The sequence below is a fragment of the Prunus dulcis genome, chromosome 2, assembly GCF_902201215.1.
Source record: "Prunus dulcis chromosome 2, ALMONDv2, whole genome shotgun sequence".
Taxonomy (NCBI): Eukaryota; Viridiplantae; Streptophyta; class Magnoliopsida; order Rosales; family Rosaceae; genus Prunus; species Prunus dulcis.
In genome coordinates, this window is record NC_047651.1 from 6190163 (window position 1) to 6206175 (window position 16013).

Below are 16013 nucleotides of genomic sequence, written 5' to 3' on the forward strand. Positions count from 1 at the left end.
ATAAAATTTAATACTTAAAAAAAACCCTACCCCATGTTCTCCTTGTTCCACCATCAGCCCCTTCTGCAATTTGCAAATCAAATTCCAAATCCCACAACTTCCAAGAAACCAAGAATTAGAGAAATCACACACTATGAACCACCATCTTCCCTACTCAGCAACCCTATCCTCATCTCCTGAATTTTCTCTCAGTCACCTTCAAAGGGAGTCATTGTCTTTGAATCATCTGAGCAAATCTTTTTACAAAGTCCTCAGCCAAAGCTTGCACCCTACAACGCTCCAGTCCTGCTGTTTGTTTCTACAAAACCGAAGTTGCCATTTCTTTCTTTAGGTTAGTACACTCTAATTCAAGCTGATCTGCTCTCATCATAGCCTCCTTAATATCCCTATTTTCTTGATTGGATTCATCAGCCTATTTTATACTGAAGTAATTATTTTTAATGTAATATTGAATATTTTTAAATTAATGGAATTGACGGAATTGAGACATTTGACTTGATTTGCTAATCGTTGCAAATGTGGTGATCAAATTCTGAAAATTAAAATTATAGCGACCGAAATCATTTTCGAGCTTAACCCTAATTACCAAAGGCCTTTTAAAAAAATATGACCCGAATAAACCGGGTAACATGAAAGAAAATTAATTGGGGCAAAACCCATGTTGTGGATGTGGTGGTTAAAATTTGTCAAGAAAGAACTGGGCCGCCCATGAGCAAAGACTGATCCATAAACTCAGTATCCAAATTTGCCAAAAGTAAAGAGATTACAAGAAGATTCAAAACACCGAAGCGCCCAAACACCATCGCGTCGGTTTACGTAAATCCTCTTTTTCCAAATCACTTGATCTCCAATTTATTCAATCAAATTCAAACAAAATCCCAAATTTTCCTTTCTTCTCATTTCCGCTTTTTCCCCATTTTCCCTCGTTTTCAGTCTCCTGAACCCTACAATTCAAACATTTCTCGAATCCCAAAATTCAATCAAATGTCGGCTTCGACCGTATCTATAACGGCGAACCCGGCCACAACGACTCGACGGCGTACCGTGGTGGCTGTCGAGAAAAAGTCGACAAACATCGAACTTGTCTCCGCCGAAAAGGCCGACGGCAAAGCCGAAACCGGCGGTAATTCTAAGGATCTGAGCCACCACTCGATCCGAGGCGAACCGGGTCTCGACCGGTCGGCCCATGGCAAGAAGACCGGTCCCAATTCCACCATTTCACCACCCTCCAATCGTCGCTCTCGCAGAAGCGTAGCCGTTGATCCCAATCCTCGGTGGGTCACCGTCCTCCGAATCTTTTCCAAGAACTTCATTCTTCTTCTGTTGATTGTGGGGTTGTTTCAGATAGTCAGAAGACTCGCTCTGCGGTCCGGGGATGGGGTTCCTATGGCGTTTTCGGACTTGGAAGGTCGCATTGCGGAGGTTGAATCGTTTGTGAAGAAGACTACGAAGATGGTTCAGGTTCAAGTGGAGGTTGTGGACCGGAAGATCGAGAGTGAGGTTGGAGGGTTGAGGAGAGAAGTGGAGAAGAAGATCGAGGACAAAGGGGTTGCGTTGGAGAGGGATTTGAGGAAATTGGAGGCGAGAAATGAAGGTTTGGAGAGGTCGGTGGACGATTTAAGGAGCGTGGAGTGGTTGTCTAAGCAGGAGTTCGAAAGGGTGTACGAGGAGTTGAAGAAGGCGGCGAAGAGTGGCGAGGATGGAGAATTCGGTGCTAGGTTGGATGATATAAGGGCGTATGCGAGGAATGTTGTTGAGAAGGAAATAGAGAAGCATGCGGCAGATGGGCTTGGTAGGGTGGATTATGCTTTGGCCAGTAGTGGGGCTTTCGTTGTGAAGCACTCAGAGCCATATTTGGTGGGGAAAGCGAGTAATTGGGTGTTCTTGAAGAGTACCAAAAATGGGGTTCACGGTGATGCCGATAAGATGCTAAGACCGAGTTTTGGAGAGCCTGGGCAGTGTTTTCCCTTGAAAGGGAGTAGTGGGTTTGTCCAGATTAAGCTGCGGACCCCAATTATTCCCGAGGCTATCACTCTGGAACATGTTGCAAAGGTGATGTTCTTGTTCACTATTCTGTCTTTGTTTCTTAATGCATTGCTCGATTGTGTTTAAATAATAATAATAATAATAATAATAATAATCTTGGTTGAAAATTAAAGGTTCGAAATCTATCAATCTTGATATTTAGAATTAGTTCTGAATTCAAGTTGATGAATCTAATGATCAGGTACCGTGGTAGTTAACTTATGTGGAGATTGTTTAAGATTGTTCAAAGGTCTGCTGATTTTAACTCATAGTGGTCTAGGAATGTGAGATTGAAAGTAGAGAACCTTCAGGCTAGAGTACATTTATTTCAGTAACTGTCATTCGAAATTCGAAGGGTTTACTTTTCTGATCAGGTTATTTGTTATGTTGAAGTAATGTGGATGCTACAGGATTCCAGAATAGATATAGATAGAATTCTTGAGTATGTGGATCATGTTAGATGGTTAATTTTCGGATTATTACTGCAAATAACTTAAATTTGCAGAAATTCTGGGCCACATTTTAGGTAACATGGGTGAAGAGATTTTAAATGGACTATTTATTAAGTAGAGCTGTCTGATTTCGTGTAGAAGACTTTACTAGCCTTCATTATGTCAAAAGATGGTTTTATGTCTAAAATTGAAATAAGCATGTATTAGCATGAAAGCTTTATTAAGACTCGAGACAGATATACAATAGGCAGAGAAGGTTTTTGCACTAATGTACCTCTCACCAGATGTGACAAGTTTCATTACAGTGCTGTTGTGTTCATTTGGGTTCTCTTGCTACCTCTTCTGGTTAGGTTACTCTTACTCAGCTTTTACTGCCTTAGCTTTAATCAATGTGGTTATGCTGGCACAATGTTGAAAAGGAAGGAACGGACATAACCAGACCCCCTTTAGTTTGGCTCAAAGGTTTTGGTTGTAGAACTAGTAAGGAGCCAGCAAAATCATGGCTTCGCTTTGCAGACATACACGCATATACACACACTGAGAATCCCACACGAAGTTGGAGATTTCTCTCCACATATGTGCTTCCAAAAAAAAGTAGAAAAATTCACTTCCTTTTTTTATAGTAACTATTTTGCTCTCAAGATATAGTTAATCTTATTTTTACTACATTGCCATAGAAGGTTTTGGGATTTATAATGTTGCTTCAACCGCGAATTTTTGACTTCACATATATTTATAGATATACAGATAAGTCTTTAACTGACTCCTTTTTTAGCCCAACAGAAGGGGGTTGCTTCAGATTTGTCTTTGTTCTCATTTTTAAAAAAGGTTTTGCTGGTGTCCTCGTAATTATACTTATTTTTGTATAATAATTCTAGGAAAGTCTACTTATTCGATGTAAGAAGTCTATGTAGTTTTTGCGTAGTTGTCAACACGGATGATATACTTGAACTGGAATTTATTTAGTTAAAGAAGGGGACAATAGCTTGGTTGCCACCGAACCCTTTCCTCCTTCATTTTGTTCTGAATATGATTATGGGCTGCATCTTACATAGAGAATCTTTGGTAAGGTTGGTATTTATTTTTTATTTTTGGATCAAGAGTAAGGTTGGTATTGTTAGTGTGGAGGATTTAGGATATTCATGTGGTAAAAAATTATGCCAGATTTGTATGTGCACGTTTCTGACAATAATAACCTTTGATGCTTCCTTTATTTGCTATTATCCATTAGGTTGCTTCATTTTGGCCTAGTTTACTAATTTGTTTGATGGGCGAACTGGGGTACCTATGTTGTATAACTATGTCATTTTGTAGAAAGACTTGTCATAGCAGGTGAAGGACTTATTATTTGAGGTAGTACCATATAATGTGAAAAAGTTATGAAGGAAAAAATATTATGTTTGTATATGTTAAAAATTCAATATAATTATGTGCAAATGTCACTCTTTGTGAGCATTTTTCTGGTTTTTTCTTTTAGCCAGCATTAGGATGAGTTCTGATTCTATATTTTGTTTATTTTATGTCTTTCTCAAAGTTCATTGTTTACTAGACCATATAATTAATCAACCCATTCCATTTTCAATTATTTGCATATACACAAAAATCACCGTATACCTTAGCCTAGTCTATATCTACATCTGACGCAACTCCATCCCCTTCATTAAATATTTCTGAATATTTATATTACTCATATTTGACCTTTCTTAAGTGAGAAAAGAAACTAAATAGTTCTTGCTTGTTTTATAACTGCACACTGTATTTAACATTCTGTACGATAAATAATTAGTGCTGAGAAGTTGAGAGTTCAATCTAAATAGAAAAAATAATTACTGGACCTGTTTGCGTGATGCAGACTTCCTTTACAAAGCAAGTAATTTAGGATTAGTTTGAGTTCCTTTTATGGCTTCACTAGTTTGTTGCTTTAATTGCATCAATAGCATCTGTTGCAGTGCTTCCGTATTGTAGCATGTGAACCAAAATAACATGGAAAGGCAATTTCTTCTCTGGATATTTATTCTGACTTGAGTTCAGCACCATTGTTATCTCTCTTTGTATTTTCAACAGATCTTTGTGCTCTTGTTTATTATGATTGTGTTGATTGATAGTGTCCTTGAACACATCCCCCATTTGCTGACAACTTTTTATTTATTTATTATTTATACAGAGTGTCGCTTATGACAGACGGAGTGCTCCTAAGGACTGCAGGGTCTCTGGGTGGCTGCGAGCACATGATGATCTAGAAGTTGATACAGAGAAAATGTTCAGTCTTGCTGAATTCACTTACGACCTTGAGAAGAGCAATGCTCAGACATTCGATGTCTTGGACTCAGCGGTGTTCGGCCTAGTTGACACAGTGAGGTTGGACTTCACATCCAACCATGGAAGCGCTTCTCATACATGCATATATCGATTAAGAGTGCATGGCCATGAACCTGATGCTGTTTCTATGATGACCATGCAACTGTCTTAATACCATACCATACTCATCCAGCATTCTTGGCCCACGTCTGTAGTCAATGTCAAGACTGATTGCTTTTTTTTCCTTTGTTCCTTTCTAACTTAGTTGGTAGAGATTTGTGGTTATGTTTTTAGAGCTGTCCATGTCCTGTTAGTGTTATCTAGTAATTGTGTATTAATGTATGGTTAGGTTTGAAATTTTGTTTCTGTACCAAGGAGAGACAAAAAGAAAATTTTCCTTTTTCATTCCTACTTTGCTCTCTATAATGAAATCAAGATAAACAATAACTTTCTTATATGGCACAAACATAATCTATATTTTAGGTAAATGTTTTTAATAATTTGAGCCATAAGCTCTTTCTGAGCTACAAGCTCATTGCAATAATTGAGAATTCTATGAGATTCATGCCTGCGCAAATTAGTCATGAATGAATTAACAACCTAGAGTTGAATTATATTTTTGTGGTCGTGACACTAACCCATTAGCATATATAATATATATATATACATATATATAAAGTAAAAGATAGATAATTATAAAACATTCAAAATACCATAAAATGTCCTTGGTTAAAGCAAACATTAAGAATTGAAATTATTAATTACAGGCTTTTTATCACAAATAGTCCTCGATGTTTACGAAATTTTCACGAATGATCTTTTTTTGTGATATTAATAGTCCTTCACATTAGGGCTTAAAAGAATTTCTAATGGCAATGACTATTTATGACAAAAAGCCATAACGTAAGGACTATTAATGTCATAAAACAAACTCAAGGACCATTCGTGATAATTTTGTAAACGTCAAGGACCATTTGTAAGATGAATCAAAATTAAATAGACATTGTTTTCCCTAATTTAGGATTAGGATATTGAGATGAATATGAAATTTTGGAACAAAGGATCCATAATGAGAGTTTTAAAAGAAATTCTTTGATATTGGCTTGACTTGCATTCTTGAAATTCTTTGACTCACTGGTATGGTATCTATAGTTGTACATTTGTTTTCATTATTTAAGAATATGGAAGACATTGCTCAAAGTCTAAAAATATTTTGGAATAAATACTTTCTCAAAAAAACCAAAGGTTAGTTTTTTTTTTTTTTTTTTAATAGGACCAATGCTTAGTTGATAAAACAAGAAGTATACTAGTGTTAGTGATTAATGTGTGTAGGGCACAATTTAGATTTTTGCCCTGGGCCTTAAAAACTCAGGACCGGCCCTTCTTAACGTTAGGGCTTAACAGCTAACGACATGGACAATTTATGACAAAAAGCCATAACGTTAAGGACTATTAATGTCACAAAAAAAACTCAAGGACCATTCGTGACAATTTTGTAAACGTCAAGGACTATTTGTGATAAAAAAAGCCTTAATTAAATGAGGATAATATGTTTAATTCACACTTTTTCATATTAAAAAAATTAAAATTAAAACAAAAATCAGATGACGGATTATATTTTTATAAAACACAACTACCCATTATCTTTTTAAGTTCTAAAATAAATTTAAATTTTTTATTAAAAAAAAAAAAGAAAAAGCCTCTCTTAGACGCAGAAGTGCATACAAAGAAGCTAGTGTGAATAATCAGAGAAATTGTAATTGATTTTTGTTTTTATTTTCTATTTTGCTTTTCTGATTGTAATTACGAATTGCCACTCAAGCTGTACAATACAAAAACTTCGTGGGGGTAAAGTGCCGTTCTCCGCCTCCATTATCATGCTAATCGAACTTAAAATCAAACCAATTTAGCACTAGCCCTTGTCGTTTAAGTTTTTTTAAAAATTTCATCCAATGTTTCCGTTAATAATAAGGGTAATTTCAAGTCAAATAAAAGTAAAATACATAAAACCAAAAGAAAAAAAATCATAAAAAATAAAATAATACTGTCAAAAAAATAAAAATTAAATCAGCCCACTCAATCCGCATCCCCCTCTGACCCACTCCTTCCCTCTCCCTCGCACAAAGAACCTCCAGCAATGCCAACAATGGCTGCTTAGCTATCTTCTTGATTTATTTGCAATTTCATTTATAAATTTTTCAGTAATTTAATTTAATTTTTAATTTAAATATTTTAAAAATGGGTCACATGCCAAAAATATGAGGTCGTAACAAAAGATTAGATGAAATTCAAAAAATTCAATAGTAAGATTGAAATTCAAAAAATTCAATAGTAAGATTGAAATTGGATATTTATAATGAGTTTGAGGACTAAATTGGCGGATAAAATAATTCTAGAGGTTAAGTTCAAATCTCGATTAACATTACGATACATACCTAAATTATATATGGGCATATAGCAAATAAAAATTAATAGAATGATAATATAACATAGTACATTTATCAAAATCAAACACAATCTATTAAATTAAATTTGTATATAATACTGAAAGAATTTGTAATTTAAGTGGTGAATTAATAAAAATGGAAAAAATTTGTAATTCAAGTGGTGAATTAGAAAAAATGGGAGGTGGAGGATTAAAAGAGTGGGGCCTTGAGGTGACGTCATGTGGAACCCCACCCCAACCGTAGTCCTAGGGCAATGGGGCCCATCTGCTGCTCTTATAAGCCAGCAAGGCATCTCCCAGTTGCTCCTGTGGCTATTGAACTCTGGAACATGTTGCTTGCACGGTTGGTGATGTGTTTCACTTCCTGCTTATTTGGTTTAGAAGCCTCTGTAGACTGTAGCTTAATTATGAGTAGTTGGGGGATGAGCATGAGGATGATATAATTAAAAGGGAGACAGAGATAAATTTTTTAATAGAAGTCAAAATGGACAAAATTGCCATTATTTATTTTTGAATTTTCTAAGGCATCCTTTACATTTGCATGTCTTTGATTTGAAAGTTAATAAGTTTTTTTGTCTTTTTTGAAAAAGCTTTGGCTTTTTCCAAAAATGAAAGTTTTTTTGTGGCTAAAACCTAAATGTACTTAATTAAAACTGGAGTTTGTTTTTAAACTCTGCCTCCAAAATAAAAAAAGGGAAGGGGAAAATGAAAAATAGAATGCTAGCTTTATTGGTCACTTAAAAAAAAAAAAAAAATCCTTTTATTATTAATTTTTATGTTTTTATTAATTAAAAAAATTATAGATATTCAAGATATTCAGGTGGTACTAAATGTTGGAATTTTTAAAAGGTTTTAATTTTTTTTTAACCTTTTGATTTGTTTAATTATTTTGGTTGTTTTATTTTATTCATAGTGGGGGTTATAAATATTTAATTTTCAAGTTTTAATTTTTTGGTTTAATATGGTGGAGGTTATATATTCTTGGATGCATATAAAAGGCCAGTCCTCCTTCATATTTTATATAATAATATAATACCATACTACCACAACCACCACTACAATCTGATTATCTCATCTTCTACCTTTCATACTTTCTCTACTTATATTATTATTTTTGAGCAACAGTTCTGTGACTTGGAGACCCATATCCGATAGTGAACATGCTCATAGTGGACCTTGAACCTGTGTATTGGGGGGCCGTATCTTTTAGTCTTGTAGATCGTTAGTACCTGCATGTAGATAGGCTACAGGCTTTATGACAACGTCTCTAACGTGCCTCACCATACCAGGCTTGCTTTTTTAATCTTAATTTATTTTACTTTTATTTACCTATTATTTATTTTCTTGGTTTTACTTTACTTTAACAGACTTTTCAATATATTTTATATATTATTTATATTATAAATAATTTTTCTTTTGACTTTTATGGGAAAAGGAAAAATATAAGTTATAGGGAAGCTGATTTTCCCACTCTTTTAACCACTTACACTCCATTTGTTATAAATTATATATTCTCACTCCTCTTTTATCCACTTACACTTCCTTTTTTGTTATAGTAAAAACTATTTAAAAACAAAATAGAGTATAAATGGACAAAAGGGTTGTGGAAAAATCACCCCTTTATATAACACTAAAAACTAGTTGAGACATGCACAATTAGGTAATTTTGTTATGGCCTTGTTGATGCTTGTCTTTATGGAAAAAAAAAAAATTTTCCTCCTTAGGAACTTCTGCATTCCTGCCAATGTTAATGTGATATATATGTGTAAGTTTTTTTTTTTTGTGTGTGTGTGTGTGTGTGTGTGTGTGTGTCTTTTATGCATTATTTTTGCACATGTGTCAAACTGTGATTTATTTGAAGGAGGCATATCTTTTTCCAGAGAATGAAGGCAAGCAATGTTCTATTTCTATTTATATTTTCGTATTGTGGAGCTGTCTAATAATAAGAATAAGAAGAATGAGAAAATAAGGAATGCAAAGAAAAGCTCCTAGGACCAGACTTAAACTTTTTTTCCTTTCAACCATTCAAACTCAAAATTTGAGTCTGCAACTTTATTAAATTGTTTGACTCTTTTTGTTGTTGTTGATTTTTCTTGAGTTAATTTTTTTTTATACCTTCATGATTTATTTTTTTGAACATTTTAACCTAAAAAAATTCAAAATTCAAAATTAACAAAGTGAGAAAGGAAAAAAGTTATTGTTGGTAGAGTTTGGGATATGTTTTGAGGTTTGCCAAGTGATCACCTTTGGTCTTTTATGTTTTTGTTATGACATCATTAGTCCTTTATATTACACCTGACAAATCAAAATTGTCCTGCCGTTAGGTTTGCCAAATTATCAACGATCTTGGAATTGCTGACTCTTATTTTTTTAACACGTCGCTACTATCATGACGGATGAAGATCTTTTCCTCCACCATGAAGGTAGCACCACGGATTCTGCTTCTTCTTGTCAACTGAACTTCATCTAACTGGCCAATCAGATAACTTAGTTCTTGAAGATACATAATCGGAACCAGAATTCGAACCCGAACTCGACCCTGAATTCGGACCTGACCCTGAACATGACCGACGGAAAATCCCAAATCCCACTCCGACTGTTACCTCTGAAGCTTCCGTCGATTGGCATCAAATTGGATGGCTCAAACTGCCCCTTTTGGTCCCTAGTTGTCAAGATGTAAGTTGTCGACAAAGACAAGTTGGGAAACCTCACATGCGAACTTCCACCCCTACTTCGACTGACCAGCGTTTCCACTGCTGGCGCATTGAGAATGCAGTTGTGAAAAGCTAACTAATCGATTCCTTAGAGCCTCATTTGATTAGCACATTTATTTGCTTTCCAACTGCAAAGGCAGCATAAGATGCGATTGCCACGATCTACTTTAATAGCACTGATGCCTCTCAAGTGTATGACCTTAAACGACGCACTTACTAGATGCGACAAGGAGGTGGCTCCATTGAAACCAACTACAATGATCTCTAAAGCTTATGGCAAGAAATCGACTTCCATCGCCGGAATCAGATGAAGTGTGACTTCGATATCAAGGAGCACAATGCCAATCTTCAAGAAGATCGTGTTTATATCTTCTTGCATTGCTTGGATGACCGACTTGACAAGGCCTTCAGAGAAGTTCTTCAAATGTCTCCGTTTTTCATTGTTGACCAAGCATATGCTTTTGTCCGACGCGAAGATCTCCGACAAGCTATCGTAATGGATACTCAGGCTTCAATCGCAGGTGGTTGGCGGCCAAGGGAACTCACTGGCTAGTCGGCCTTCGTTCTCTGTTGAGATATTTTGTGTGATTAGCAGTTGGTGGAGAACAATTGAGAATGTATTTTATTTGTTTTATATTTGAATAATTTAAATTCATTACATTGTGTTAAACTTAGGTTGTTATTATTATTATTATTATTATTTTTGTTAAATTGTATGTGGTGGAGCACAATGTGTTGTAATGTACAAAGTTAATTGAAATTAACTTCGTACATATTTTTTCATTTTTAGTTAAACTTAGTTTCCCGTTTGAGAGTAGTTGGATTTCGTGCATGGATGTGTAATGCATGACTGCGGTCCAATTATTTTTTGAATTGTCCCATTATTTGGACAGTTTGGGAATGCATAGGCATGTCACGTAATTTATGGCTACAGGATTAGGTTTCAGTTGTGGTGATTTCGGTGTCATCTCTATATGCTCTTCGGGTGGTACGTAGGTATTTTGCACTTATGGTACACCTCAAGAACTGTATCGAGATGCTGCGGAATGTATCCACGTCGAAATCTAATCTCATGTAGCAGTAAATTACGTGACATGACTATGCATTCTCGAATGGGATAGGACCCATACCGGTGGCATAAGGAGAGGCATTATGATTTCGTATGAGGTGGTTGTGATTGTTGTATTTTGATTGTGGTTCCAGGAATTATGAACAGGAGGTGGATACAGAATCCGAATAGATGCGCAGAGGAATACTTGGATGGAATCGATGATTTTATTGACTTTGCATGTACACATAACCTGAGTGCAACTAAAATTCGATGTCCATGTAGGAGGTCTAACAACACGTTGTGAGAGACAATTGAAAATGTTCGATTTCATTTAGTAAGAAGTAGAATGATTGAGACATATAACACTTGGAACCATCACCGGGAAAAATTAGACAAAGCTTCCTCTTCAAAGGCCACAAGAGTGGACAATGTTGAATCTATTTTGGATCCTAATGAACAAGTCATGTATATTATAAATGATGCTTTTCCATTTACATCGACCAACATCAATCAAGAAGAGGAAGATGACATGCCTACACCAACGGACAGTGCGGAGTTCGAACAATATGAAAAATTGTTAAAAAATATCAATCAAGAGTTATACCCGGGGTGCGAGAGTTTTTCCGTTCTTACGGCCATTGTGGAGCTAATGCAGGGAAAAATAAAGTATCGTATGTCAAATCAATGTTTCTATTACTTTTTGGGCTTTTTCAAGAGAATGCTTCCGACGGACAATTGTTTGCGGAAAGACTATAGACACGCGCAAAAGGTCTTGAATGGCCTTAGATTGGGTTTTGAAAAAATTCACCCATGCAAAACAATTGCATGTTATTCTACAAAGAGTACGAAACATTGGATACATTCCTTATATGCAATGAGTCAAGGTTCAAAATGACTTCTAAAAATAGAATGACTAAGATCCCACAAAAAGTTATACGTTATCTGCCTCTAAAACTAAGGTTGCAGCGATTGTATATGTCGGCGCATACTGCCACAGATATGAGATGACATAAGGAAAAATGGGTAGAGGACGATGTGATGCGACATCATGCAGATGGGGAGGCATGGAAAGAGTTCGATCAAACGTTTTCCAAGTTTGCTGCTGATTCCCGAAATGTTAGATTGTCACTTGCAACTAATGGATTCAATCCGTACGGGGTTCCAAACCAACACCACAACACTTGGCTAATTTTAGTATTCCCATATAATTTGCCGCCTTGGAAATGCATGAAAAAAGAATACATGATGATGACTGTTTTGATAACTAAGGATCCTGGCAGGTCAATTGATGTGTACTTAAGGCCGTTGGTTGATGAGCTGAAGGATTTATGGACAAACGGTGTGCGCACTTTCGATAAATCAACTGGAAAGATGTTTACTTTACGGGCAGCAGTTATATGGACTGTGAATGATTTTCCCGCATATGCAATGGTTTCCGGATGGAGCATAAAGGGTTATACGACATGCCCTATATGCAAGGAAGATGTAACTTCTGGTTAGTATGCTGGAAAAGTTTGTTATCTTGGTCATCGGAGATGGTTGTCGTGAGACCATGAGTGGCGGACAAAGGATAAGGAGTTCGACTGGACCAAGAGCGTCGCCTTAGACCGAAGGAATGGTCCGGTGATGAGATCTTGGAACAGTTAACCGTTTGGATTTTGCTCCGGTCGGAAAAACAATTAGTCAGCTCAGACCTTCTACACATTTGAACTGGACGCACAAGTCTATGTTTTTTGAGCTCCCATATTGATCGAAACTAAAATTTGGCACAATCTCGACGTTATGCATGTTGAGAAAAATGAGTTTGACACATTGATGGGCACGATTCTAGATATCGAGGGCAAGACAAAGGACATGATCAAAGTGCGTTTTGATTTGGAAAGAATGGGCATACGAAGGGGTTTATGGATGAACAGGGACAGCGATAAAGCTAGAAGGGATCTTGCATTTTGTTCCATCAAACTGAGTGACAAATTTTTTTTTTTCTAAAGTTTGTATCGTCTGTAAAGTTTCCTGATGGGTATGCTTCTAATATTGTGCGTTGCATAAATGTTGATGAAGGTAAATTTGCTGGACTAAAGAGCTATGACTATCATGTGTTTATGCAACGCCTACTTCCTGTGGGTGTTCAACACCTATTGCTGGAAGATGTAGTGAAACCAATCATGTTGTTGTCTAGATTTTTTTCACAACTCATGGCGAAAACATTACGAAATACAAACATTAATCAGTTGCGGCATGACATTGTCCAAGTACTATGCAAGTTTGAGATGATATTCCATCCAGCTTTCTTTACAAGTATGATCCACGTGATAGTTCACTTGGCAGAAGAGGCATTGCTTATTGGTCCTGTCAACTATCGTTGGATGTATCCAATAGAAAGGTACGCTTGTTCCTCATCATTTGTTTATGCTTCATTATCCCACACTTTCTAATTTAAATCGAATCGTTTTATTTTTACAGGCTTCTTGGCGAGACTGTACGCAACAGGGCGAAGCACGGAGGATCAATTATAGAGGCATGGGTTCAATATGAGTCGCTTACTTTTTGTGGAATGTATTTAAAAGATGTCAAGACGGCTTTCAATCATCCTCAGGGCAATAATGACGGAGGTGTGAGAAATGAGAAACTTTCTGTTTTTGCCCAAAGCGTACGACCCTTTGGAGATTCTGCACGAGGAGAGTCGTTTTCCAGAAATGACATGGAGATAGCGCATTGGTTCGTACTGAACAATTGTGATGAGATAATGACATACTTAGATGAGCATGAGGAGATGATGAAGTGAGAACATCCATCACATTTGTATGCCAAGAAACATCATCAATTGTTTCCACAATGGTTTTTAGAATATGTAAGTTATAATTGTTTTTCACATATATAGGAATATATAAAATATTTATGGGAATTTATTAATACGATTTTATAAAATTTATATGTTATACAATTATATAAATATATAATGTATATATAAATATGAAGGGTTTTATTATATAAATATATATATGTGTGCATGCCATCTATATAATGTACGTGTGTACAAGTAGGAAATATACGTATATAGCAATACGTATATAAACAATATGCCTCATTGACATTGTGGTGAGTTTGTACAAGTTCATGTGCTCTAACTTGATACATATACATAATATACCGGCTATGTTGTGGATGAGTAATTAAGTCTTTGTTAAATTGAAAATGGTCAATCCTAATTCAATTCAGACCTTATGATCCACATTCTAATCATTTTTTCAAAATAATGGCAAGGAACATCCACTTTTTTTTTTTTTTTTTTTTCCATTTAAAGGGGAATTTAGTAATATGATTTTAAAAAAATTTTGCGTGACAAACGGGACAAATTGTCGCGCACACGTTAGTGGAATGGAGAAAACTGTAGCGCATATTTGTTTTGCGGGACGAAAGAATTTATTCGTCGGGCATATCTTAATGCGACGACGGAAGGTATAATTGTGGCTTCAGTGTTTAGGGTCCACGGATCAGCGTTTCCGTTTTAGGCGACAGATAAATTGTCGTCGCGCAAGGGTATGAAATTTGGAACATCATGACGTCCTTGCGCGACAATTCATGCTTAACCGTCGCGCAAGGGGCTGAAATTTTTAGGGTTTAGGGTCCTTGCACGACGGTTTGGGTTTTTTTGTTGCGCAAGGGGCTGAATTTTTTGGGTTTTGGGTCCTTGAGCGGCGATTTGGGTTTTTTTGTCGCGCAAGGGGCTGAAATTTTGGGCGGCCATACGTCCTTGCGTGACGGTTTGTGTTTTTTGTCGCGCAAGGGTGCAAAATTTTGGGCAGGGTGAAGGCCTTGCGCGACGGTTTCACCTTTCTCATCACGTAAGGGTCCAAAATTTTGAGTGGCACGACGTTTTTGCGTGACAGTTTTAGCTTTATTGTCACGTAAGGGTTAGAAAAATATATGTTGCGCGACGGTTTAAGTCTTCGTCGCCAAAGGCCTGCAAATTTTCTGAAAAACACGACTGACCCCTGGTTTGGTCTATCTCCTCCCTTCGTGGCCCTCTCTCTCCCGATTGCCCTCCCACCATAACCGCCACGTCCTGCCTCCTCAACCCACACATAGCCCTTCCGCCGACCACCCCTTCGAAGCACACCCCTTTCGATGCCGCAACACCGTCGGAATTGGGCAGATTTTCATTGGGCAATTTCTCTCTCCTCCGGCCACGAAACCAGACGATTGAGGTATGCATTCTCGACTAAATTTCGTGCTCTAGCTGATGGTTGAATAGGTTTTATGAATTTTTGGTTTTGGTATGTGAATTTGTAGAAAATAAATCGGCCGATTTTCTATTTGAATTTCTGGCGACTTCCGGCCATATTTCGGGGTAGGCCCAAGAACCAAAGTGGCTCCAATTGTTGTTTTGAACCTAGGGTAGGAAGCTTGGTCTGTAATTCTGTGGAATTTCATGCGATCGTTATCGCTTTGGACTCCATGCACTGCCGGCGCGTGGGTATTGTAGCAGAGGGACATTGTGTCCCACTGCAATCCCCTAGTTGTCACGAGCGCGTAGGTGTGTTAGGATTTCAATTTGGTTACCATTTCAGTGTAGAATAGATTTCGCCTATTATGCGATTTTCGGGTTTAATGTGTTCGGACCGTTGGATCGAACTAAAAATCACGCATGTTGTTCCGTGTATTTCTAGGATCGCATTGGATTCGATTGATTTTCAATCGGAATCCCGGATACTCCGGAATTGCTAACCCCAAGGCAAGATATGCTTTAATTTAAATTAGTTAAGATTGTTAAATTGGAAAAAAAAAATTTGTTTGTTAATAATTATGATATGTTTTTGTTTTATTAGTTGTTTCAATATTTATTTTTATTTCGTTACATGTTAACCCAATTAGATTAACTACGTTACATGCTTTACCTAAAAAATTATTAAATGTTACATGTTTTTCCTTGGCCAAGATGTCAAACCTTATTCGAAGCCGTAAGACGGTGACCACTGGACAAAGTTCGCATTCTCCGGCTCAGCCTGCTGCTATCACTGCTCCAG

At 36.6% G+C, this 16013-nt stretch overlaps 1 protein-coding gene across 1 annotated transcript; it reads left to right on the forward strand.

The window, feature by feature from the left end:
• Positions 1–678: 678 nt before the first annotated feature.
• Positions 679–5230, forward strand: LOC117619633 (SUN domain-containing protein 1). The gene is made up of 2 exons (XM_034349629.1): positions 679–2052; positions 4642–5230. The coding sequence occupies exons 1-2, from the start codon at positions 985–987 to the stop codon at positions 4945–4947; spliced, it is 1374 nt and encodes a 457-aa protein (XP_034205520.1). The 5' UTR covers positions 679–984; the 3' UTR covers positions 4948–5230.
• Positions 5231–16013: the final 10783 nt, after the last annotated feature.